The sequence below is a fragment of the Terrapene carolina genome, unplaced genomic scaffold (genome assembly GCF_002925995.2).
Source record: "Terrapene carolina triunguis isolate 2854851 unplaced genomic scaffold, T_m_triunguis-2.0 Scaffold234, whole genome shotgun sequence".
NCBI lineage: Eukaryota > Metazoa > Chordata > Testudines > Emydidae > Terrapene > Terrapene triunguis.
Genome location: NW_020664585.1, coordinates 12,153,720 through 12,179,918, shown reverse-complemented (window position 1 = coordinate 12,179,918; position 26,199 = coordinate 12,153,720). Strand labels below are relative to the sequence as shown.

General features: G+C 41.7%; 1 protein-coding gene across 1 annotated transcript in view; it reads right to left on the bottom strand.

Moving 5' to 3' along the window:
* ADGRD1 (adhesion G protein-coupled receptor D1) overlaps nucleotides 1–26,199 on the bottom strand; it is a 251,344-nt gene that overhangs the window by 26,344 nt on the left and 198,801 nt on the right. Inside the window, exon 21 of the mRNA XM_024205752.2 lies at nucleotides 17,236–17,327. Within this exon, the coding sequence (XP_024061520.2) occupies nucleotides 17,236–17,327 (92 nt within the window). The remainder of the gene's footprint in view (nucleotides 1–17,235; nucleotides 17,328–26,199) is intronic.

The window sequence follows — 26,199 nt, the reverse complement described above, 5'->3', positions numbered from 1 at the left end:
AATGTGATGCAACACTGATCCCTAGGAGAAGCTGTGAATATTCACCAAATAGTTCCAGAGTGGGAACAAAAAAGAGATCGGTCAGATACTACCCCTCGGTGGAAGAAAAGAAAAAAAAAGAAGAGGGGTGGTACGTTTGAGTCTTGAGACGCTTGTCTTCTGTTTTTTAGGGGAGTTTGCTTACAAATCAGGATTTTTCATACTGCTCTTTAGGGCAATGGGAATCTTTCTATTGACTTCAATGGGAGTTGGACCAGATCCTACGTGGAACCGAGGAGGGTATCTCATGCTGAGTCTATTCATGTCAAACTGGATCTATTCATTGTCTCCTATCTCGACCTCAAAACACTTCTGGATTTGCTACAATAACCTGGCAAGCTATGTTTAGATAGCAGTGACCAGGCTCCAGCTCTTGGAGGTAGGTCATAGGGACTGGTGAACCAGTTCAGACAAAACAAGAGTCAGCCTTAAACCCTTATGGCACAACTCTCATCCGACCTGACGACCAAGCTGACAGAAATCTGTTATGAGGGTCAAAAGATGTTAGAAAACTTTAAAAACATTATTGTGATTTTCAGAGGCCGCTGCCCGGGCCGCCCAGAGGATTCAGGAGGCCTGGGACAAAGCAATTTCAGGGGCCCCTTCCATAAAAATAAGTTGCAATACTATAGAATACTATATTCGCCTGGGGGCCCCTGCGGGACCCGGGGCCTGGGGCAAATTGCCCCACTTGCCCCCCCCACCCACCCCCGGGCAGCCCTGGCCACTGCATTTTTAATTCCCAACTTGCAGGGAAAATGCAGAAGTACTGCAGGCAAGGCTGGTTCTCATGCTCAATTTTGCAAACTCTGGCTCTCTGCACGGCTTTCCAGAACTGAAATTCCAAAGAGTCCACGAGTATGTCTATACAGCAAAGAAAAACCCGCCACTGGCTCGTGCCAGACGACTCAGGCTGCGGGGCTGTTTCATTGGTGAATAGACTTCCAGGCATGGCTCTCTGAGACTCTCCCACCCTGCAGGGTCCTAGAGCCTGAGTCCGGAAGTCTACACAGCAATGACATAGCCCCACAGCCCGAGCCCCATGAGCCTGAGTCGGCTGGCACGGGCCAGCCGCAGGTTTTTCTTTGCTGTGTAGACAGACCCTAAGGTTCAAGTAGAAAATATATTGAGTGAAACCATAATGACGTGACACGCTCCTTTGAAAAACCACTGTAGGGTTAAAGACCATGGTTCTTCACAGAGTCATTTCCTTATGCCATTTTGAAAATCCCAACATATCAGGCATCCATATGTTCTGATTAATTGCCTTTTTAATTGAATTATATTAACATGGGCTTCAATGAAAAATGCTTTCATTCAATATTTCAGTAAAATAAATGTTGCTGCTTTTATTCTTTTAGTTTGCAAAGGTTGGGGCTTTTATTTTCAATGTAGACATGGCTGTTTCTTTTCCTGAAACCCACATAAAATAGCTACCGTTAATGGAGTCGGATTACTTATCCAAAAATAAGGCATAAAACTTTGAAAGGACTTTCATGCTAAAATATGAACTCTTCTCTGCTGTAATGTCCCTGTATTTTTCGTTTACTTTATTTTGAAAGAGCATTGTGGGGGAAATATGCAAATCAGACAGTGTAGCTAAGAACTTTTTCAGACTTCTGGGGTGATTTATGTAGTGGTCTACAGTGCTGCACAAGGTGCTTGTTTGAATAAGTGTTTACTTTGTGTGATGGCATAACTTTAATATTTGTCTTATTATTCTGCATAAAGCTGACATCGAGTTCTAGGATTATAAATGGGGCCAAGGATGTAAATGTAACACTCCAAGCAGAGTGTTAAGTTATCGCTATTCACAGTGAGTTGCACCATTTCATGATGAACGATGAGTGTTTAATTGTGACTGTGGTACCATGCATAGAGATACACCTCATATAACATTGTCCTTCTCCTATTCAAATTTCCATAGCTCAAAATCAGAGTTCTTAAGCAATAAACAAAAACATAAACAAGATACTTCAGGACTGAAAACTAAAGCCAATTAGGGTGAAAAAGGAATGTGAGCTGCATAGGCCTTCGCTATGCATCGTAGATTTCAACATCTAAAATGTTGTTTGTATTACAGTGGTGCCTAGAGACCCTAATCAAGATTGGGATCACATTCAGCTGGACGCTCTATAAACCAACAGAGACTAATTCAAAACCTATGGCAGTCAATGGGCTTTAGATCAGGCCCATAATTAAAAGGAAATGAAGCCGTAATGGTGCAGGGGGCAGGGTGGACTAGCCACCACAAGTACAATCCCACTTAGGACCTTAAGTACTTATCCATCCCGCCACCCATGCTGCCGAGGCTACACTTCTTTTTTGAGTGTGCTGGCTCGATCCAAGCTAGTGCATGTACATCTATCTGAGCTGGAAATTACACTCCAGCTCCAATGTAGACGTACTCTATGTTGTAGAAGGGGCAAATTTGCACTAATGCATTTGTTCTTATCAAGCAGTGAACTATTTATAAATCAGACCATCCCAACCCTTTGATTCCTTCAACTGGAACAAAAATAATACTCCCTATCTGTGAAACTGAAGGGAGACTTGCCAGCAAAACCAGCATGAGCGCCTTCCACCAAGGGGAAAAAAAATCATTATGCTAGCAGTTAAATCTGGAGAAACTACACAAGCTCTGAATATGTCAAATCATAAGAGAGAAGCAAAAAAAAAAGTCACACTCTTTACCAACCAACTTAAATTATATTAGATTATTCATAATTTTTTTTTTCAAAAAACATGTTGATTTTTGTTCCAATATTACACTTCAGATTTCTGGCAAAACCTTAACGCTCACTAGTGTCATGTGTACCCGGGAATTTAATACGGATCCTCTGGAGTTTAGCAAATCTCGCAGGATGCAGTTCAGCTTCATGCAAGGGGCCAGCACAAAGGTCACTTACCATTTAAATGCCACGTAAACTCTATGGGTAGGTCTATACTTACTTCCGCGTCTGGCGGTAAGCAATCGATCTTCTGGGATCGATTTATCGCGTCTTGTCTAGATGCGATAAATCGATCCCGGATCGATCCCGGAAGTGCTCGCCGTCGACTCCAGCTCGGCGAGAGGAGTACGCGGCATCGACGGGGGAGCCTGCCTGCCGCGTCTGGACCCGCGGTAAGTTCAAACCCAGTTATTCACATAGCTGAAGTTGTGTATCTTAGTTTGAAGTGGGGGGTTAGTGTGGACCAGGCCTATGTTGTCTTAAGTGGTGCATAGACTTTGTGTTGACTAATTGCAGAGAGTCTGTTTTACCCTCAGGGGTGTAATATCAGAGTTACCAACAGCTTATTAATTGTTGGGTTTGTATCAAAGGACTGACTCCACCATTAATGGTAGTGCAGTGCTCTCCAGCTATTAAAGGTGAGGGCTAGCTGGCAGGTGGCTCTAGGGTGACCAGACTCTTCTTTTTTTTGCTCCGCCGGCGGACCTACCTGCCCCCCCCCCCCCCCCAGTGTCCCGATATTTTCTTCCTCTCATCTGGTCACCCTAGGTGGCTTAGCCGTACCCATATAAAGTGGTGCTAGGTGAAAGCTCCCTCTCTATCTTTGCCCTCTATCTGTCCCCACTGATTAGGTCATCAGATTCAGCTCAATAAGATGGTCCTGCACGCACCTTTGGGTTTCTGAGCCCCTTTTATCTCCCACTGACTTTAGGGGGAGTTTAGCTTGTTCAGCACCTGCAACAAGTGCTCAGCATCTTGCAAGAACAAATCTAGTTGCAGTCTTTTGGCCACTTTGATTCTAAATTTGTGTGTCTCCTCATCCGTTTCTCTCTCCTTGCCAAAAGCAGTTTGTGGGGTTCATAAAAGGGATGTAATTAACCAAATTTTAACAAAATCTGCTCTTTCTAGGCATTAAAATATGAAAGTAGACACACATTAAGCAGTCCTGATAAAAATTACAACATTTCTCTATTCAGACAATCCAGTGCTTCATGAATATTGGTACATTCTGTACGTACAGGTGTCTGTCAGTACTAAAGTCATACAAAACAACTCTCTCTTCATCAGTGGCCCTCCTTGTTATTCATCTACATTCAGCTCTGATGAATAGGAGTCATTAAACTATGAAACACCAGAAAGAAATATCTGCCAGTCATCCCCATGGTGAATGGTACCCAGTGTATTACAATGGAGATTTCCTATAGTATCTCTTAAATTGTATTGTGCAGAGAGAAAATTTTCAGCTAGATCCACTGCACTTACTTATTTTTGTTATGTTGCATTACCTACAAAAATATATAATTCACATGGGATTTAGAAATAAAGGGCTGGAGCCAAAGCCCATTTAAGTCAATATGATCAGGCCCTAAAAACTTAGATTTTAAAATAACTTTATTAGATGATTCTTTTGAAAATCCCAGGCTTCGTATTAGGTACCAACAACCGTTCAATTTTTATGAGAGTTGGGCACCTAACTAGTCTCCTTTGAAAATCCCAGCCTTTTGTATTAAAGTAAGAACTATCACTCTATCGCGCTTATTGCAGGGGACTGGATGACTCAAAGGATGGGGAAGTCAGCAGTTTGAATTCCAGCTAAGTCACTGGTGACACTTACGTTTCATCATTTGGCACATCACTTAAGCATGTTCTGAAGTGCTGAGCTAAACAGAGCTGGTTGGGAATTTTTTGACTAAACACTTTCTTCGTAGGAAAATGCTGATTCGTTGACACTGAAACTTTTTGCAGGAACAGATCAGTTTAGACCAATTTTTCAATTTGAAAATATTTTCAGAAAAAATATGAAATTTTCAAAATATTTTGACATTTTTAAAATAAAAAATTCCAGCTTTACAGTACAAAGTAACTTTGCGTTTTGAAATTTAAGTTCATATTTTTAAATAGTCAAAATCTAAACAAAACGTTTCAAAATTATCAAAAATGAAACCTTTCAGTTGATCCAAATTGAATTATTTAAATTTTTTTATTAGCAAAAAAATTCAAAATTGATTTTTTTGGTCCTGATTTAGGTTGGGAAAATTTTTTGCTCTCTCAACATAAACCTAACTCAGGTGCTGAAGAGAGATGGACTTAAACACATACTTAAATATTTTGCTGAACTGGAGCCTTAGTATGGTAATGACTCAATATTTTGGCTTATGGAAATAGACAAACTGAAAACATTTATAAATTCAATCTATCCCTTGCACATTAGCATTGCACTGGTAGTTCTTCCATTGCTCATGTTTAAACTCATGTATTTTTACTTATCTCTGGATTCTTCCGCATGTGTTTAATCAAATATGACCCAAACAGCATTTTTATTTTGTCATATCCAATGAGCCAAAGATTTAATTAGATTTAAGACATTATCATCAGCAGTAGGACTTCAGGTCACTAATTAACATCTTAATACTTTCATGGTAATGTATTTCCTTTATAGCCCTCCCCCCTACTCTCCCTTCAGAGAGTTTCAATGAGATACATTCCTCATGCCCTTTGAAGCCATGTGCGGGGAATGTGATTCCTTACATGCCATTAGAAATTGTCAAGAAAAATAATTGCTGTAAGCAGTTTTGACTTGCCAGATAGCTCTTTCTAGTGGATAGATTTCCTTCAGCAAACAGGAAAAGCTGCTTTTCATTTTTAACAGAACAAATGTAAGCGGGAACTCTGATAATTTTTTTTTAAATGCACGAAGTGTTGCATCTGTAGTTTTCATTGCCCAGTGAGGCACAGATCATTTTTAACCAGCTTGAACCCTATGAGAAAGTTTGGATCCAGATCCAGACTCACTGCTGATCTTCTTACAGAAGAGGCATTTCACAGATGGCCGTCATGGAGGGGCAGGATTCAATCACAGTGTGGTGTCTCAGCACCTTCTGGCCAATGGAGGGAGTCCTTTAGTAGAGACACTGGTATTGGTCAATCTACTGCTTCCAAGAGGTGCTGTGATTGACCAGTGGACACTGGGCAAAAGGATGAATTAAGATAATCTTTAAAGAAGTCTTCCAGCTCCTGTTTCATCTTATTTGTGGGAGCATTTACAAAAAGGAGACAAATATACAGAGCAGTATCTCATTGATTGATGCCTGCTTAGAGAAAAAAACAAAGCTGGCAAAAATAATCATGTGACTCGGCATACACTACACTGATCTGAGACAAAAAGTGTCTGTGCTGAAAGAAAGAAAGATGTGGAATGCCGAAGGCTGGCATGAAGAACCATGACAGGCAATATACTATTGACTAAATGGATGTGCAGTTTGCCTTAATGCAATCATTATGCTTCTGGGATATAATTTATGGCTTTGCAAAGTGCTTTGGAAGGTTCGAGTCCACGGACGAACCCTATACATGTGTGCAGCATTGTGAGCTGCTGGAGCAGAGCCCACTTTTAGTGACATCTGTTAGAAGATAACTTTAGTAATAGCTATACCTATCTATCGAGTTAGAAAAACTTTCTGTGTGAAACATACCAAAGCTGATCATGCAAGAAAAACTTTAGCAATGAATACTGACAGATGCAGGGAAAATCCAAAGCAAATGCAAAGCTGGCTGCTACACCAAAAGTTAAAATGTAGAACAGAATTAAAAACTGACATAGGAGAGGAATAGCTTGTGTGCGTATGCACTCATGTATCCTGTTGCACAGTTCCCACTTCCATTGTTCCTAATACATTGAGTCCTTGTACCTGGTGGCATAAAGAGCAAACTACCGTTTCCAGGTCTCATGAACCTCTTTGAATATGTTTTCAGCTTGGCTGAACAGTTTTTGCAGCAAATGCTGGATGCACTATACAGGTCTGTCGCATCTTACGCGCATTTAACATGCACGAATTCAGCTTTACGCGGTCGGCAAAAATAAACAAAAAAGAAAAAAAAAAGAGAAAAATAACAATTTAAATACTGTTCCTGTAGTGCGGGCGATTCCGCCCGCCATTACACTCAATGTAATTTTGACTATACGTGGTTTTCGCTTTATGCGCTGACCGCGGAACGTAACCCCAGCGTAAGATGAGACAGACCTGTATTTCTAATGCCTACTGGTTTCTCTACCTTCTAAGGCCTGGTCTACACTAACCCCCCAATTCGAACTAAGGTACGCAACTTCAGCTACGTGAATAACGTAGCTGAAGTCGACATACCTTAGTTCGAACTTACCGCGGTTCAGACGCGGTCCACACGCGGCAGGCAGGCTCCCCTGTCAACTCCGCGGTACTCCTCTCGCCGAGCTGGAGTACCGCAGTCGACGGCGAGCACTTCCGGGATCGATTTATCACATCCAGACCAGACGCGATAAATCGAACCCGGAAGTTCGATTGCCAGCCGTCGAACTACCGTGTAAGTATAGACATACCCTAAGAGTTTTTTGCACCTTTAGTCAGCATTGCTTATTGGGTGCCCGATCCAGCTCCCATTTGAGTCAAAGGAAGGTCTCCCACCACCTTCCATGGGCACTGGGTCAAGCCCTGAGTCTGCTTATTCTTTGAAACAACCAAAAAGTAGGTTAAATTACATTTAAAAGCTACGTAAATGAAAGTTTTCCCTGTGACCTCTGTGATTCTTCGATGGCCTAGGCATTAAAACTGAGATCTCAACGAGTTAGTGCAGGGATTCCCAGCCCACAGACCATACTCAGCCCACCAGAGCATTTCATAAGGCCTACGACTTGCTTCAACACAATATGCTAACAGCTGATTCTTTAGCGTTTTGTCATGTTTACATCATTTTAGTTTACGCAAGTGTGTAAATAGACAATACTGTACATAGGTTGTTTTTATCTAAATATATACGAAACAAGCTGAACTTAAAATATAAATTGATACAGGTGACTTTAAAACTTAATATGTAGAATCTGTTTGGCCCACACGAGGTTGTGCTTATGTTTATGTGGCCCTCCTGTGTAATAAGTTTGGGCACCACTGAATTAGTGGATTTCAGTGCAGTTCCTAATGGATAGAGGTCTGCATGCCTCAACTGTCGCCATAGGAAGCTGTGCTGGAAGTCTCATAGTGACACCAAATCAGCACGAGGAATATGACAGCTCTGGTAATCTGATTCAGTGATGCACAGGAGGTTTCCTCAGATAACAATATGGCACCTTCTACCAGCACTACATTTAGGGCAGGGGAGAGGTAGATGTTCCCACTCCAGCAAAGGGGTTATATTAACTGGTTCCCACGGCATCGCATCCCACCAGGAACTCCAGCCTCGATCCAAAACACAGAAACATAAGGCTTGAATGAGCTGAGGGGATCCATGTCTTGTTTTTCTTCTAAGGGAAATGTCTCTGAAATGGATTCTGCTGTGTACAAGAATGTGCAAATAATTTAGCAAATGGTAAATGGCAGAGTCTGCTTGCCTCCCTTTGTTGGCATGCAGACCACTAGAGACGCCCTTATCCACTGCCCCGTACACAGTAAATGGAAACATATCTATGTACCAACAAAAGCTCTCTTACAAGGCCTTTGAACAAGAGCAACTCCGCACGTTTGGCAAAACCCTCGCAAATAGCTATGCCATCAATGAGGGTGTTTGTGTACAGACTGTATGTGTGGGTGTCCCCTATCATAAAATAAGAATGGATAGTTCAAGGAAATGAAAAGTGTGTGAATGATTTAGCTGTAAATATTTAGCTAATGTAAATAGATAACAGAGCAGCTATTCTAAATTAGAAAATGCAAGGCTTCCTTTTTTTTTAATTGTTTAGGTAAGTAGAAAAAATAAAGCACTTATTCAATTAAGCCAGTGACCTCTTTTTAGCTGGAGGATTTAACAACATCAGATATCTTGGCATTTGTTTTCTGTGCCTTTATGCCTGTTTAGATTTCTAGAATTTAGTAAGTCTCTCATAAAAAAAAAACAAAACATTTCTGCATGGCTGCTAATGCAATGGCACCTAATTTAGGAGTTGGAGATTCCTTCAAAAATCTGGATCAAGATCATGTGAACCACAACACATAACAGGACATATGTAACTCCTGTATCAAACATGTCCAAATGGACACATGTATCCTAAATCTTTCATAGAGTTTTCTGGGAAAGGGAACATAGGGGATGTTCTCACTGAAGTTGATGGCAAAATCCATATTCGCTTCAATGGGAGCAGAATTGGGTCTATACTGCAAGCCATCATGGGAAAACTAACTATTCCTGGTTTCAATCATTAATTTAACAAAACGGGGGGACAAAACTATTCCCTCTATAGTGATCTAAGGAACTGTTTTGATCATTTTATTGAGTGAACATTGAGCTTCACAGGACAAAGAGAATGCGTATAGTGAAACAAAGTAAAACGCTGTGTGTGTGAGAGAGAAGTTTTCTAATTACTGGTATGTTGTAATTGCTTTCTCCTTGGCTGATTGTGATAGCTATCATTTCAGGTTCACTAACTTATGAAGTCTACATTTTATATAAATGATACTGATTGTTCCAACTCATTGGACCATTTCTGAGAAGACAGTAGGGAAGCGTTCAGTAAGAGTTTGATTTGGCAGTTTATTTGAGAGCAAGCTAATGAAACTCTATCTGTGGGACAAATGTGGTGCAAAATTGAGCATGCTGGAAAGCGCAATGATATAGCTATGCCCAGTAGCTTTGTTTCAAGCCTAAAACCACTTTTGTGGAAATAGAGATGGGGAGAGGAATTTTGCATTTCATTTATGTGTCCACTATATCTCCTGAAAGTACACCTCTACCCCGATATAACGCGACCCGATATAACACGAATTCGGATATAACGTGGGAAAGCAGCGCTCTGGGGGGACGGGGCTGCGCACTCCGGTGGATCAAAGCAAGTTCGATATAACGCGGTTTCACCTATAACACAGTAAGATTTTTTTGGCTCCCGAGGACAGTGTTATATCAAGGTAGAGGTGTATTGTAATTAAGTCTTTGAAAAACTGCATATTCTTTTAACCCAAATACATTCAGGAGCCACCCCTTATATGATGAAAATGATGACGTGATAAACTTTATCAGATAAAAACCTCCTTTGTTTATGACAATTCAGTCAAACTGGACATCTTTCCTCTTCCTAGTATATGAAGGCAACTCTCCCTCACCCAATACCCTCAATTAGGTGCTGAAAAGTGGATGTCAATGGGAGTTTTTCCATTGACTATGATGGGCTTTGGAACAGATTCAAGGTGCTTATTTGGTGCCTCAGTTAAGCAAGGGGGATCTTAACTGAAGTATGTCCACTCCATTAAGGCCCCAGTTCAGCAGAACACTTAAGCACGTGCTTAAATGCTTTGTAAAATTATGTCCTGTGCCCAGTCAGCTCAACAAAAACTGTTCTCATTAAAGGGAAATCTTTCTTTCAACATCCAATATTTCACCCCAAACTTCCCCCAGCTGAGACCTTGAACTCTTACATTTGCATCCAAGATCCATGTAGGGGTGGTCAAAATTCTCAGGGAATGAAAATACTGAAATGTGGTTTTCACCTGAATTGGCCGAAAATTCTAAATTGCTGGACTTTTTGCAAAATGAAATATTTCAAAAATATTTCATTTTGACCTTTCAATAATGTCAAAGTGCTTTGATTTGACAATAATTTCAGGTAGAACAGAATATAAAAGTAAAAGTGATAAAGTTGAAATTAAATCTTTCACCCTCATTGAAATCAAACATTTTGATAATTTCCCACCAAAATTTCAACAAAACTGATACTTCGCATTAAATGTTTCAATTTGGTCAAATCTGCATTTTCTAGCAGAAAACTATTGTCTACAAATTTTCAGTCAGCTCTAACATCATGTATTAAGTGGATACATGTATAAAACAAAAAGGCAATAATACTTAGGGCTTGTCTATACTTACGCGCTGGTTCGGCGGCAGGCAATCGAACTTCTGGGTTCGACTTATCGCGTCTTGTCCGGACGCGATAAATCGAACCCAGAAGTGCTCGCCGTCGACTCGGTAATCCTGCTCGGCGCGAGGAGTACGTGGAGTCGACGGGGGAGCCTGCCTGCCGCGTCTGGACCGCCGTAAGTTCGAACTAAGGTACGTCGACTTCAGCTACGTTATTCACGTAGCTGAAGTTGCGTACCTTAGTTCGAATTGGGGGGGTTAGTGTAGACCAGGCCTTAGTGTCTCTAACTGTGTGAACCCTGCATTTAAGAAGTTGCATACTGCATGAATAAGTAAAGACGAGGTTTTTATTTTAATTGTTCAGTAGGACCCTGATTCAGGAAGATACTTAAGCACATGAGTAATCCCATTGAACTCATCTATTTCATTGACCTCAGTGGGGCTATTCATGTGCTTAAAGTTAGGCACATGCTTAAGTACTTTCCCGAAACTCACCCTATTTGAGCTAGGTGGAAAATGCAAAAAATAGTCTATCAATATTCTTTTAAATATTTTAATGCATTCCCTTCAGCCACGCTTGTGCCCATTCTGAGTTCGCTTACTATGAACGGATTCAAGTGATGAAGTTTTAGTGGCAAAAATGTTCAGAGGGAGCAAATCACAACGGCATAACAAGAATATTCATGGAAACCAACATCTGAATTCATACACAAAATTATTTGTGCTGGAAGTGCTTGTGTGACTTGTTTGACCAACCACAACAGAGTTCATATTTTGAATATTTGTAAACAAACCATACATCAGTAAACAATTCAAGAAACAACTGAATAAATTCAGATAATAAACAATTGTGAGAAATTCTTCACTCAGCCCTAATTACTAGCTTGTATTGCTGTGCTAGAATTAAGGCACCCCTTAGATGTCCATAGAAGTGACCAGTTCTGAATATTTTCACATGCAGGAATAGATGATTTGATACAAGCCCAGACTGTGACCAAAAAAAGAACCTACCTACCACACATTTAATATCGGGACTGCTACCGGAATCAGATTACCAGATATCTCGAATTTACCCCCCTTTTGCTCCAAAAAGTGTCGTAAGCATTGGACCTTCAAATGGGTAATTTTGCCATGATTCCTGCACGTTTGCATCCCACAGACACATGAGTTTTTCTCTTTGATGTTTCTTCCTGAACTTCAGCCAATTCTTCTTCTTTAATTTGGGGGGGATTTTTTTATTTAGTTCATAGGGGTTTGTTTATGGTGCACTTGGCATGTGTCTTTGAAATTGGGATAAAATGATTAGCTAAGGATATGTCTGCTCCCTTCATTGGGACATGCAACAACTATAACTTAGGAGGTCACTTCACCCATATTGCACTATGCTGCAAGAGGAATTTAAATATTGTACAAGACATGCAGCTGATTCACTTAACAACTAGACTCTGAATATTACAGACAGCAGCTTCCTTCTCCTTTCTTGTACTACTGTTTTGTTTTAGAAATTCAGGGCTTTTTCCCGTAAAGTTGAATTTTGGGGGAAATTCCGTTTGCCAAAAGCAAATGCCAGCTTTCTGAACAAGAACTATAGTGGGGTATTTCATAGGCAGGAGCTAGCAAACTGCCCAACTAGTATATGGCTTCAATGCATGTTGCACTTACAGCAAAGAGCTGGCATATGCTGTTCTGTAGTCATAGTCCAATCAGCATGCTGACTCAAATCACTGCCGTATGGAAAACCATGATCAGTTACTGTAAATAATTCCATCAGTTTATTACTGTCTGTTGCCAAGAGAAACAAGTTCCCATTGATAATGGCCACTTCCATTGCCAAGTAACTTCAACTTTAGGGAACCTAAATACACCATGGGCAAACCAACACATCTCTACCAATATATTATCCTTTCTGACTGGTATCATCGTGATCATGACTGCATTCTTAGGGTACGTCTACACTTACCGGAGGGTCCGGCAGCAGGCAATCAGTGTTCTGGGATCGATCCCGGAAGTGCTCGCCGTCGACGCCGGTACTCCAGCTCGGCGAGCGGAGTACGCGGCATCGACGGGGGAGCCTTCCTGCCGCGTCTGGACCCGCGGTAAGTTCGGACTAAGGTGCTTCGAATTCAGCTATGTTATTAACGTAGCTGAATTTGCGTACCTTAGTCCGAAGTGGGGGGGTAGTGTAGACCAGGCCTTATTCTATCAAGTACTTCAGATAATCTCTACCTTGATGTTTCAAGGCACTAAGTGCCTTCCAGTTTTAATGCACTCAATGGAAGTGTAAGACACTCAAAACCTTGTAAGCAGTGTGTTTGGTACCTTGGAACCTTGGGCCCTGTATTAAGTAGAAATATCTCTCTTCTTTTATTTTATGTTCCAAGTACCATCTAAAATGTGCTTCTAGTGCAGTTACTCTCTCTGTTAACTTTTACATTTTGTCATGAGGCTCCATCACTTGATTTTTTTTTTAATTTGGACCACAAAACATCCCTTTAATTGGCTTTCTTTTCACATAGCACATCAGCTCCCCTCAGTCTGGTTAAAGTTTTCCTCTGGCAGCAAAACCTTGAAGAAGGTGGGCTTGAAGAGCCCTTCCAATATGAATTGCAGTCTAGAATTTTCAGACTCGGATGTCGAAATTTAAGGACCTATTGATGTCAACGGGAGTTGTAGGTGCTGAGAACTTCTGCAAATGAGGCAACTTATTTCGGTACCTATATACATATTTTACACATCCATGCTTGTAAATGTTGGCCCTATCTTCTTACCAAGGAAAAGTGAGCAAGCATTTGGCAGCCCTGCTGTATTCCTTCTTCCACCTCTTATTCACTTTCCATTCATTGCGCTGTGCCCTCCAGTTCATTATCACCTGCCAACTTAGAAATCTTTCTATTTAAATATCATCATCCAAATTCTTTCAGACAAAAACTCAGCATTCCCACTTGGGCTTCCCTGTCTTTAATTTCTTCCCATCTTGAAAAGAGACAAGTTAAATCCTTCCCCTTTTTTCTGCCCCTTAGCTAGGGCAATTCGCTGCACTGGGCAGAGCTTCCCTGGTACCACAATTTCCCCTGTATTGTAGTTCTTATCCTTTCGCCTTTGTCTGATGGTTTCTGATACCCTGAGCACTTTATGTGCCTGCAAAATCCCCTTCTCCCCCTAGACAATACATAACTGCAGCAAAAATTGCAACTTGTTTTCAGTGCTTCCTTGCCTTGCAAAAACCACGTTATGCCATTTTAATCAAGCTGCATTTTCTAAAAATACACCTGATGAATTCTTTCTAACATCATATGCTTTCCACTACAGCTAATGTGAAATGAAGTGTACTATCCAGATGGATGCCTGACAGACCCTTTATTTAAGGATGCCATTACATGAAGCATTTTGCAGCCTTCAGTGATTTTTCCCACAGTGATTGAACTTGTCGACTCAAACGCTACCTTGGTGACAGTAGCTTGATGGAAACTACAGAGCTTATTGCCTTATTTTGATTTCCCTTTTGCTCTGTGTCATTGTCTCAGCTTGCTATGCTCACTCACTCCAACATGCTCACATAATAAATCAGCTAATCAGCATCTAGGATTTTCTAGTATTAGGATCTTAACTTATACTGAAAAAAGTCTCCCATGCAGCTGTGAGAACACCAGAGAATCCTGTTCAGTTTGGTGGGATAGTTTTCTTCTTCTTGGAAAAACTGCAATATGAAAGGGGTGGTCTCTCCTATAACACAAAATGTATAATCTCTCCTAAGCATGCAAGGAATACTAACTGCAAATGCAAGAAATTGGATTTTGCTACTAGTATCAGGTTCAACGCCTCATTTCTCCAACAACCCACATCAGTTCTCTTTTCCATGACACCTTCTAATGATGGAAGCCCTGATTCAGCAAAGCAATAACACGCACAAACTTGTGCCTTAACTGAAAATTAAGCATATGATTAACTATGTTGCTGAATTAGGAACTCCAGGATCTGGTCCTGAAAGCCACTTACCTTCTCCTCATTCAAATCCCTCCTGAAGACCCACTTCTGCAATAACACCCACAGGAAATTAGCCAACAATGACCCATCTATTTTACATTATTGTCTGCAGCGTGCTTGTAGCCATGTTGGTCCCAAGATATTAGAGAGATATTAGAGAGACTAGGCGGCCATACTGGGTCAGACCAAAGGTCCATCTAGCCCAGTATCCTGTCTTCCAAGAGTGGCCAATGCCAGGTGCCCCAGAGGGAATGAACAGAACAGGTAATCATCAGGTAATATATTTTATTGGACCAATGTGTCTCTCACCAACAGAAGCTGGACAAATAAAAGAGATTACCTCACCCACCCTGTCTCTGTAATATCTATTTTACCTATACTTAACTGAAGAGTTGTGCTACCATGATATACATAGTCCTTAACTGAATAACTACTGCTTTGCATCCTCCTGCCACACCTCCTTGTTGTTGTTTTTTTTTAAATCCTCCTCATTATGTCAGGTCTGAAAATAGATTGTAAGTTCTCTGGGGGCTTTTTTGTTCAGTTTTAACAGTGCCTGGCACCATGGGGTCCTGGTCTCTGACTGGGACTTCTAGATGCCACTGCCACACAAATGATAATAAATAAGCTTGGAAGCTGCTCTGAGAAAGAACTGCATCTTTGTCTGTGCTGCCAGGTGCCTAGAACAGTTTGGGATACTGAAAAATTAATAAGAAATAATTATCTATGTCATCAGCATACTATTAACAGTAAGGATAATGGCAGAGGCAGACTTAGGTTGGATGCACAGATTCGTGAATGGCCACACCCCAAAATGGCCTAGAGCAGGACAAAGAAAAAAAATCACATGTTCAGTCTGTGTGTCAGGCATTCTAACTCTGTCCCTAGTGTTATTTAAACGACGGACCTTAAGCTCTACTCATTTGCACTTCACTGTGCTTCCATCTGCACTGCTCACAAGTGTCAAAGATACCAATGGTATGTATTGATTTATACATCTTTCTATGGTATGTATTGATTCATAATCAATCTCTTTCTCAATCTCTCTCTCTCAATATATATTGACCAGTCACCAAAGTATCTAGGTACTCAATGGTATCTATATAGCTTGTATTAATTTATGGAGACTGTTCCTTTATTTTCATAGCTCTAATGGAAAATACAAATAGTCATTGGCAGAGATAGCCATTTCTCTCCTTAGGTACCGTAATTCCTTCATGTTTCTGAAGGTCACAGGGACTCAGCCAGGCTAGAATCACCAGTCATTTTAATTTCCAGTGTTTTGAATTCATTACAGAATAATTATCTTATAGATTTTTGTGTAGACATATTTACTGTTTTTCCCTTCACTCCAGAAGATATACAATAACTTAACTCACTTTAATTAGATCAGTGCCACCAATATTGGAAAGTTGCTGGCGTTTTAAAAATTAGGTGAGTAATTTAATCATAAAATGACTCTTCTTGTCACAATTTCAGGATAGCCGCACCAAAACCTAAGTGTACTGTGCATCATGGCTCAGAAACATAAAAAGTAAATTGTCAACACATTTTTAGAGTGACTCAGTAATAGACACATTAAATCTTTCAGTCTGCCCTCTTTATCTTTGGAGGAAAGCATGTTTAGGAGATACAGTATTGTACAGTCCATAGAGACATTCTTGTGTTTCACTTAAATTCAGTGGGCTAAATTCTGCTGTCAGCTGCACTTGTGCAACCCCATGGGCTTGGATTGAAGTTAGAATTTAGAATTGGCTCCATGTGTTCAGATAGCAGAGACATATCTAATTTAACGTGTCACTTCCAAACTTCTGTCAATGGGACGGTACTTTAATATAGCACATGGTTAAGGCAGTGTTTTGGCTAGGCCATCAAAAAGGCCACCACTATAGTGTGTAAACTGCTTTGATATATGAGCATTAGGACTTAAGCTCAAACTTAAAGTTAAGCATGGGCCTAAGTGCTTTTCTGAATAGGGATAGACCTAGAGGTAAACACATACTTAAATATTTTGTTGTCGGGGGCAAAATCAAGGATAATCCTCAGAAAGCCTGGGGGTACTGAAATATTCCAGTGTAAACTAATTAAATGATCGTTGCATTCTGTGCAATGTACTTTTGAATGTAGTAATTCTCTAACGGGAAAGAAACCAAAGTAGAAGGCACAATCATGAGTCGCTATGTGAAGGGGATTGTGATGGGATGGTAGGGGAAACTACCTAGTTCCTGGCGAACAAGGGGTTAACTCCAGCTCCGCTCCCCCTTCCATAGCAGTTGCTCAGTGGCTGCATTAAATTGGGGGGTTAACTTGCTGACTGTGACTGTTTGTTTTTTTTCCTATTGAGTCATCCTACCAATGTACGGAGATGAGCACATGATATATCCATCTATGACAACATAGTTCTAGGTGATTCTCTTATTGGAAAGTAATGTGAATGAGAATGACTTACTTGAATGCATTGGCATCTCCGTGCACCTTATAGTTGTCTGCGCTGATTCTCGAGATGACTCGGGTGACAGCAATGAGAATGCCAATATTGACCTAAATAAGAAAAAACTGGACTCAGGCAGGGAAATGAGCATGGAATATGTCAGAGATGCAAAGTGCACTGAGTTTGCATTCTACAAATACAGCAGAAAAGGATAACTTTTGCTTTTTATATTAACTTTCCGACCATAGGGCTATATTTTGGTCTGTTTTTACTTAGGCCTGGCTGACAGTGGTCCCAAGGACAGTTCTGGTAGCTTGTACTCTTTTCCCCCTAGATGCCATTGTAGCAGTTCTGTGCCACCCACAAATTCCCCTGTGCAGGGGAAATTCTAAGAAACCTAAACCCACAAAGCAGTAGAAGTGGGGGGCTAGGATCTGGACCACTTTTTTTTTTTTAAGCATCTTATCGGGGGAGGCGGTTGTTTGTTTTTATAATGGATGTTCACTATCTGCAAATTGAGATTTGGGTTAGATGTGCTGAATGAGAATTGACCATTAGTTAGTTAGAAACTTTGCATCCCATCATCAGAAGTATGGATTTGACTAAAACTGCAAGGCCAAAAAACCCTATTCTATACCAGTAGCTGACACACATTACAGTTTTCATGGCCAGTTTGTGCGTTTGTGTTTTAGAAAGCACCTTCCTTTAGACCTTTCAGTGCTGAATTCTTGCCACTTACCAAAATTCGCTGGCAATGTTGGCATGAGAACATTTCGAAATAGAATTAAGGAAAAATGTTAAGCCTGAACTCAGCTTTACACAAAAGGCATGCTGCATTTGATGTCCGGCCCAGCAGAAAAACATCCATGTAATGAAAAGAATTCCCACCAGAAATTCAGGGAATCTTGAAAAGATTGACATTGAAAGACAGAACAAAGGATTGTTTGTCATCCCCGCGAGAGTCATAGGTGAAGAAAAGGAAGAGGAAGCTTTGCTATTGGAGGGACAGTCTTGCTGTCAAAAGACCTTAGCTTTTTGAGAGAGAGCTGGGAGGCAGGGAAAGTACACTTCCCCCTTCTAGTCTAAAGTCATACACCAACTACAGTTAGTGTTGCCGCCTGTCCAGTTTTCACCCGGACAGTCCGGGTTTCGGCTTGTGTGTCCGGGTGCCATTTGACAAGCCCCGATGTCCGTTTTTTTTTATCTGTGGCAACCCTAAGCCGCCGCCACCACCTCCGGGGCCAGACTGCTCACAGGCCGCGGCGTGCAAGGGCAGGGCCGGGGGGGGAAGAGGCGGGGTGGGGCGGAGCCTGGGGAAAGAGGCGGAGCAGGGATGGGGCCTTGGGGGAAGGGGCAGGGCCGAGCCTTGGGGGTCCAGTTTCTGCCGTTAGAAAGGTGGCAACCCTAACTACAGTGTGTGTTGTTTACCGTGGAGTAAGTACCATGAAGAAAGAAGAATAGAATAGGTCTGAATAGGAGGAGGATGCAGTTTGTAGTGGCTGCTATTAATTATTTTTCACCCCCAAACGAGCAGACGTCGTTATTTGTACATATGTGCCTTAATCATGATTTTTAGAATGAGAAAATATTTAAGATTTTTAAAGTGTAATGACCACAGAGGCTGCTCAAGATCTTTTCTTTCGGTGCTCCCAAGCCCTGTTTCTTGTCAACTTTAGACACCTAGGTGCAGATCCTCAGCTTGTGTCCAGTCATAGCTATGATGATTCACAGCAGCTGAGGATCTGGCCCATCATTACTGCAGGACAACAGGTAGTAGGAAATCAAGAATCCCACTCTGGACTGGATCTAGAGCCATTTGAATAATTCCTTGTGAAAGCTGGCACCATTTTCATTCATAAACAAATATCCTGGTCCAGCTCTCTGGAGTTGGATAATAGTCTGAATATTCTTCAATAGGAATTTGGTCATTCCCTGTCTCCTCCCCCATCATTTGGAAATACAATTTTCTTTTATTTATCAGGCTGTAAGGGGCAGTCATGAGCAGTTTACTTTTGACGCGACATGTATGCCATTCACTGAAGCAGTTCTAGTTACCTTTTAATGTAAGCTGTTTCCATCTGTTCTGAAACCCTTTGCATTGCATATCCTTACTTTTAATCGTGGATGACATTTTCAGCATGTGTTAAGGATTTCATTGTTTTGGTCCCCCATCTCTATTTCATATATTTGCACACAAACACAGGGTCAAATCGTACTGATCTTATTCATGTGAGAGTCCAACTGAAGCCAATAAGCCAATGGCTAAGGTCTTTATTCAGATTTTACTCGAGCAAAATTCCCATTGTAGCCAATGCAAGGTTTGCTGTGGTACGGGCTTAGTGAAAAGGGTCTGTTCCCCCGGTGGTGCTTGACTGTTCCTTGAGAAGAGCAGAGAGTCCTCAACTTCTAATAGCTTCAATGTAAGTTGTGGGATCAATCAGAAAATTCTCCACACCTGGCAGAATTGAGCCCACACTGAATATGGACCATAGGATCCAGTTATCAGAACCACTGGTGTGAGTAAGTCCAGTAGACTGCACTTTCAAAGCAAATGCAAACAAAACCTGTTTTCTAAAACACGGAATGTTTAGCATTTGTAGCTGAATTTCAGTTTCAGAATTATATATAAATGAGAAACTATTTGAAGCCTGAACTTCACTGATATTTTGGGACTTCTGAAATGCTAGTTCTTTGATCTTCTCCTGTGAAGTCACTGTCACCATGTCCCCTTTGCTGTATGTCAGTGAGATTGCTATCACATAGAAAGAGAACACTGTGACCTTACTACAAAAAATAAAAACCCATCATAAAATTAACAAAGAAATTCTTAGATTTCCACAGTTCCATATTTTACTGCATTGTACCCTGCATCTGCTGAAATGTCCAATATTCCCAAAGCCTAATTGCACTCCAGTTTGGATTTGCTTACAATATTCAGGGGAGGAAAGCTCTCTCAAAACACTGGGCTAAATCAGGAAATGAGTTTTGTGCAAGAAGGTTAAGAAGTCGTTTTAGAGCAGATAAGGTATTCTGGGAAATTAGTGTTCACATCTAGCCTGAATAAACAGATTAATAAAGTAAGAAGTTCATATCTAATGTGCTAGCAAGCAAAGTATGGAAGCAATTGCACTCCAATTATAATATGAAACTGAAATACAGCCACTGAATTGTTCCACCAATGATTTTTTTGACATCTGGCATAAATTTTTTTGACGTCTGGCATAAATACCTTGTCAACAATATGAATAGGAGAATGTTGGGTTGATAAAACACCATTGTATTTTACCTTACAAAATAACACAACCTTAAAATTGCTACAGATTTACAACCCAATATGAGGGGAGACACACACATACAGAGGCCTCACATATTAGAATGGTCAAGCTAGAGGAATAAACGTTTAGATACGGGAATTGAATGCTGCTCCTATTTCTTATTTTTCTGAAAGGCCAGAATTGGCTTCACAGTTGCAGTTATTCTGCCTTATAATTATTCAGGAACTTGCTTATACTGCTTTTTAAAATACACAGGTAATAATAATAGCCAGCTCTCCTGATTTACAGGGCTTATATTCGGGCAAAACTCCCATTAAAGTCAATGGGCCAAATCCTAGGAGGTGATGAGCAGCTGCTAGTCTAAGAAAAGTGAATGGGAGTGGCAGGCAAACCAAAGTCCATGGCAAATCTCCCGTTGACTTCAATGAGCTTTGGATAAGGCTGAAGAACATTTCACCTGAGTGAAAACTGCAGGATTGGGACCACAGTTACAAAGGCAACCCAGGCTGTCTCTAAGTCCTTTCAGCATCACTTTTCTCTCTTTATGAGACTTTTTTCCCAGAACCAGTTTCTGAAAAGTTGAAGTATATGGGCCACATCCTGCATTCCTTATTCATGCAAGTAGTTCTGTTTAAGGGAAGGGGTCCCCAACAGGCAAGCAAGGCTTGACCCCCACAACTGGAATTGCAGTGGAATGTCTGCTGTTGCAGGACCTGATACTACAACCCTTTGTCAAATCTCCCACAGGTATCTAGGGGTGGCTTAACTGCAGGATCCTGCCTCTAAAATAAGTCAGTGGGAATTTTGCCATTGACTACAATGGGAGCAGGAATGGGGCTTAGGTTCTAATTAGAGGTGGGTAATGATCCGAGGGTTGTTCATCTGAAATACAGGTCTACAACACTGGGCTGGAAATATGGCAGAAACAGGCTCTTTCCTTTATTTAGCTAAATTTTTAATCTGAATTTATTTGTGTTTCATCCAGTTTCCCTCCAAATCTCATTAGATTTTTGTTGCTTCTCTTGTGCAGTCCAGAAACTCCATGAACAAAGCTTTATGCCTGGCATTTTGGGACTTCTGCAGCCACTCTAGGACAGACCCTGGAAGGCGCAGACACGTTCAAAAAAAAAAGTTTCCGCTACATTAAGTTAATTAAATCCATTGACCAACCTTCTTTAAAACACAAACTCTTGTAGGTTCCACATGAGTTTCAAGCAACATTCCAGGGGGTTAACGGAACAGATTCACCCATCCTTAGCTTGAATGTATTTTCTGGGGATGAGTTAATTTTCTTGCCATTGCAACATCATTAATAGCAACACTAACATCTCAAGTTATTCTGGCAGAGGTCCACTGCTAAATCACCTGGGAAATCTGTAGTGGATGTTCTGCATTTCCATATGCTGCTAATCAGTTAAAACAGATGGATGTTCAAAGTTGGAAGAACAAGGGGCCTAATTTTGCTCTCAGCAACACCAGACCAATTGTGGGCTCATTGTGTTGATTTAAAGGGAATTACTTTGGATTTTCATGAGTGTAGCTTAGAAGGATTCACACATGGGAGTTCTGCATCACAGGTCAGGGCATGGCAGAAGAGTTGGGAATGGAGGAGATATACAGTAAAGCAAGCACTGATGGAAAGGTCTAATCAGACCCTTATTTGTTGTCTTTCCTAGCTTTAGTTTTTCACATTTGATTTCTTATCATCGGTTTAATTCTTTCAAAAATGCTGCATGTTTTTGACTAGAAAAAAAGGAATAAGGAACTTTATTTTGAAAAAGTGCTAGTGCTCAGGCACTGATGGGGATAAAATTAAGGAAGCTCAACTCCTGAGAGTTGTTCAGTTGTGCCTCCATCCAGCAAAGCACCTAAGCACATGCTTGACTTCAGTGAAACTATTTGCCTGCTTAAAGTTAAGCATATGCTTAAGTGCCTTCTTGCTTCAGGGCCTCTAAGCGTTAGGGGCCAACTTCTGCCTCCCCACTCCACAAGCAGACTGACTTAAATCAGTGGGGCTACTTGCAGAGCAAGGCACTACGTAATGAGAACAAGAGTGGAACATCGGGCCCGCCGAGTGATCTGTGATTAGCAGACTCTGGCCCCTAGGTGCTCCCTTACTCATAATAAAGAGTACCTTGAAGTCAGTGGAGGGAGGCATTGCAGCACAGGGCACTGTACTGGGACTTGGGAATGTTGGGTTCTGTTCTCAGCTCTGCCTCTGACCTGCTGGGTGACCTTGAGCAAGTCACTTCAGCTCCCTGTGCCTTTGTTTTCCCATCAGTAAAATGGGGATAATGATATTTACCTCCTTTGTAAATTGCTATGAGACCTACTGATGAAAAGTGCTGTGTAAGAGCTAGCTGCTGTTGTTACAGAATTGGGTACCAGGTACTATTCAGCATGAGTGTGTCAGCAAGTTGACTTCAGTGTTTAGTATTTACAAAGAAGTACCATTCGTAGGCATGGATTGCATGGTGAGACGAGAGCCCCAATTCCCAAAGGAATGTCATGTCCAGGCCACTAATGAAAAAGCAATTAGCCCATGTCAACATGGTACAGAATTCTTTGTTGTGATGATCTTTTACTCAGATGTGCACACTCATCTACAAAATTGCTGTTGAAGAGAAATTCTTGTAACAGGGGATGGATGGGATCAGCCTAGGAAAGTAACGATTTATGGCAAAGCAACATAAAGAACCAGCAAACTACTGTCCAAAATTTTCCCCAGCATGATTGCTACCTTGTTGGTCTGTTCAATGTCTTTGCTACTACCCATCACACAGTACGCACAGGAGTTTGGTTTTCACTAGAACTGTCTTAATTCTATCATATGTATGAAAACACAGGAAGGAGACAGATGGCTGATAACGAACAAAGCCGTCTGCCAGAAGTCTTTACTACCTTGTTCCAAATATACAGATTCTTTTGGAGAGATGTTTCCTTGGGCACAGTCTGACTAAGATTAATTTGCTTTTCAAATCAGCAGAAAGAGCTAATAGCAAAGCTCGATATTTTCAGGATATTGCATGGGGGTTTCTTCATGTTCTTAAAGGCCTAAAATGTAGGGATTAAAGGGGTGCCTTACAGCTCTTCATGGCACCATCCCCTCATGTCCCTTGCCTCAAATCCTAAAGCGAGCACTTTTTGGGTCTGCGATTCCACACGTGGGCAGAGTGTGGGAGGCGGTGGCTCGATTTGTTGCCCTTATGGGGAAACTACTGGAGGCTTCGTTAACTTTTTCCACAAACAACTCCCATCACTCCATAACTCCCTTTTAAGGGGGCAGCTCCTGGTGGAAGCAGCTCTCGTAGCATGGCTCCACTGCCTCTGCATTGCTCATGAACCAGAAGTTGGGGCAGGCAGAGGCATAGGAGCTGCACAGATCTTGGGGAGAGAGGCACCCCTTCCCAGTCCATGGGGGGGGGGGCTGCAAAGCCTGCTCCCCCCATGGAATGATTGCCTATATGCCATTTTCCTCTGCCGAAGCCCCCTACCATGGAAATCCTGTGGGTGGGAGCAGTCAGGCTTGTAAGTACTGCCTTTTAAGCCATGCTTTCCTAGCAAAACAACATTTCAGGCAGCTAATGGCTAGTTTGCTACTTAAAGAGCTTTTGCTGCTAAATAACAGGATGACTAAATACAAAAATGCACACGCGCACACACACACACATACACTTAAAACACAAGCTAGCCTTGCTGTTAGCCCCTAGGGTATTAATCCATTTTTCAAGTAGAATATTCAGTTGGCACAGTTTGCTGCTCTTTTGGGCTGAGCTGGATTTGGAATATTTTGCAAATTATTATAAGAACACTACCCCAATTCTTTTGTTCTCCCTGCATTTGGCTCGCTCTTTCTTTCTCCAAATATTTGAATCCACATAAGAATATAACTTGTCCTGCCAAGAATACTGTGTAACAAATACAAAGTTAGGGCCAGGTAGTTTAGCCCTAATTCACACTGGCGAGCAATTACTCAGACGAATAGTGCCACTGATGTCAAAGTTCACCCCGGGAGTAAGTTCTTCACCATCTTCCCCTTTGTATTTAATACTGTCTTTGGGCATTCGCTGAGGACTTGATTATGCCGATTGCCTCACATTTCCTACACAGCAAGACAGCAAGTGCTGAGTCAATGAGGAAACAATTTGAACATTGGATTATTTCAGTTGTTCACCATTTTTTATGGGTTTCTCTACACTAGAAACGCTACAGCGGCACAACTGCAGCATTGTACTTTAGACACTTACTAAAGCCACAGAAGGTGATTCACTCATGGTAAACTAGAGGGATGGCAGTTGGTGGTTGTAAAACTGAGACATGAGCTTTTTCATCTTGCCTGTTAAATGTCTATAGAGTCCTAGCAAGCACTTCCATCACTATTAACTTCCCTAGGACTTTTCACAGCACATGGAGTGAGTGGGAGACGGGCTGGGCTACACTGCCCATGAAATGTCCTGATTCAGCCCCACTAGAAGAAAGCAGTGGAACCACCAACTGCCATCCCTCTAGTTTACCATGAGTGAATCAAGCCCTTTGTAGGAGCTTAAATGCTTGTAAAATGCTGTGATGTGGTGAACCTGGTGACTATCCGCACCTGCTGTATGTGCAGCTCTCCTCTTGGCCTGTGTCAATGCTCATTTGCAAACGCAATGGGTGGGAGGTTCTGTAGGTGCAGGAACATTTGGGGGCATCTCACTGGAACTTTCCTTTGCTATTCTAGCCCGCTATGGTAAAGTCGATGCCCTCATTCTGCTGCTCCACCAGGGAAATAATGGGGGCATGATTTTTGTGCTGTGCTCCCTTAGTGTGCACAGAAGGCACAGTTTGTGGGGGACGGGTGTAGTTTGGCATTGCCAGTATGCTCCAGTCTCCTGCAGGTCCCCACTGCAGACCCCTTGCTGGTGTCCATGCAGGAAAGTGGCATAGAGCTCCTGGACCAGGGTGCCACTCAGCCCCTCTCCAACACCGCAAACATGGCCCAGAATCTGGACTCATCACTTAAAAATCAAAGTAAGGCCTTTAACACAAACCTATTGACTAGAGTCGCCACACTTCTATCTACGTCTCATTTGCATTATTGTCCTGATCCCACAACCCTACTCCAAGAGTCATAGGGGCCTCATTGATTACAGTATCGGAGGATGATGCTGTAGAGAGGTTTTCAGGGGAGTAATGCTCTCCTTAATCCTGGAAAACAACCCTGACTCCTCGACTAATCAAAGCGATTAAGCACCAGTTCAGTGTAATTTAATGTGTGGGCATAATTAAACCGTTGTAATACATTCGTGTATCAGTCACTGAGTCATGAACCTGCACTCTTCTCTGGAAAGATTAAAATCATTACAACCGACAGATGTACCCAAAGCAGCCATCTGAATGTAACGGGCCTGGTTTAACAAGCCATTCCTTCACCAAGCGTTTAAACTGTAGTGCCTGATGTTCCATGCCAAAGGGGAAGGAACAGCCTGAATCTCATATCATTGTAGAGTTCTAACACACGGTTACAGGGAAGGGGAACGTGCAGGCCGTATGGTACCTTCCGCAGAACCCCGCTGGTGGGAATCTAGTCATCTGTTACCTATTTCTGCAATGTGCTGAGTGCCCCCAAACCCCACTGACTGCAATGGGATTTGAGGGCGCACAGCCCCACGTTTGGAACACCCAGGCATGCTAAGAACAATAGATTTGAATACTAGTGAAGGGACTT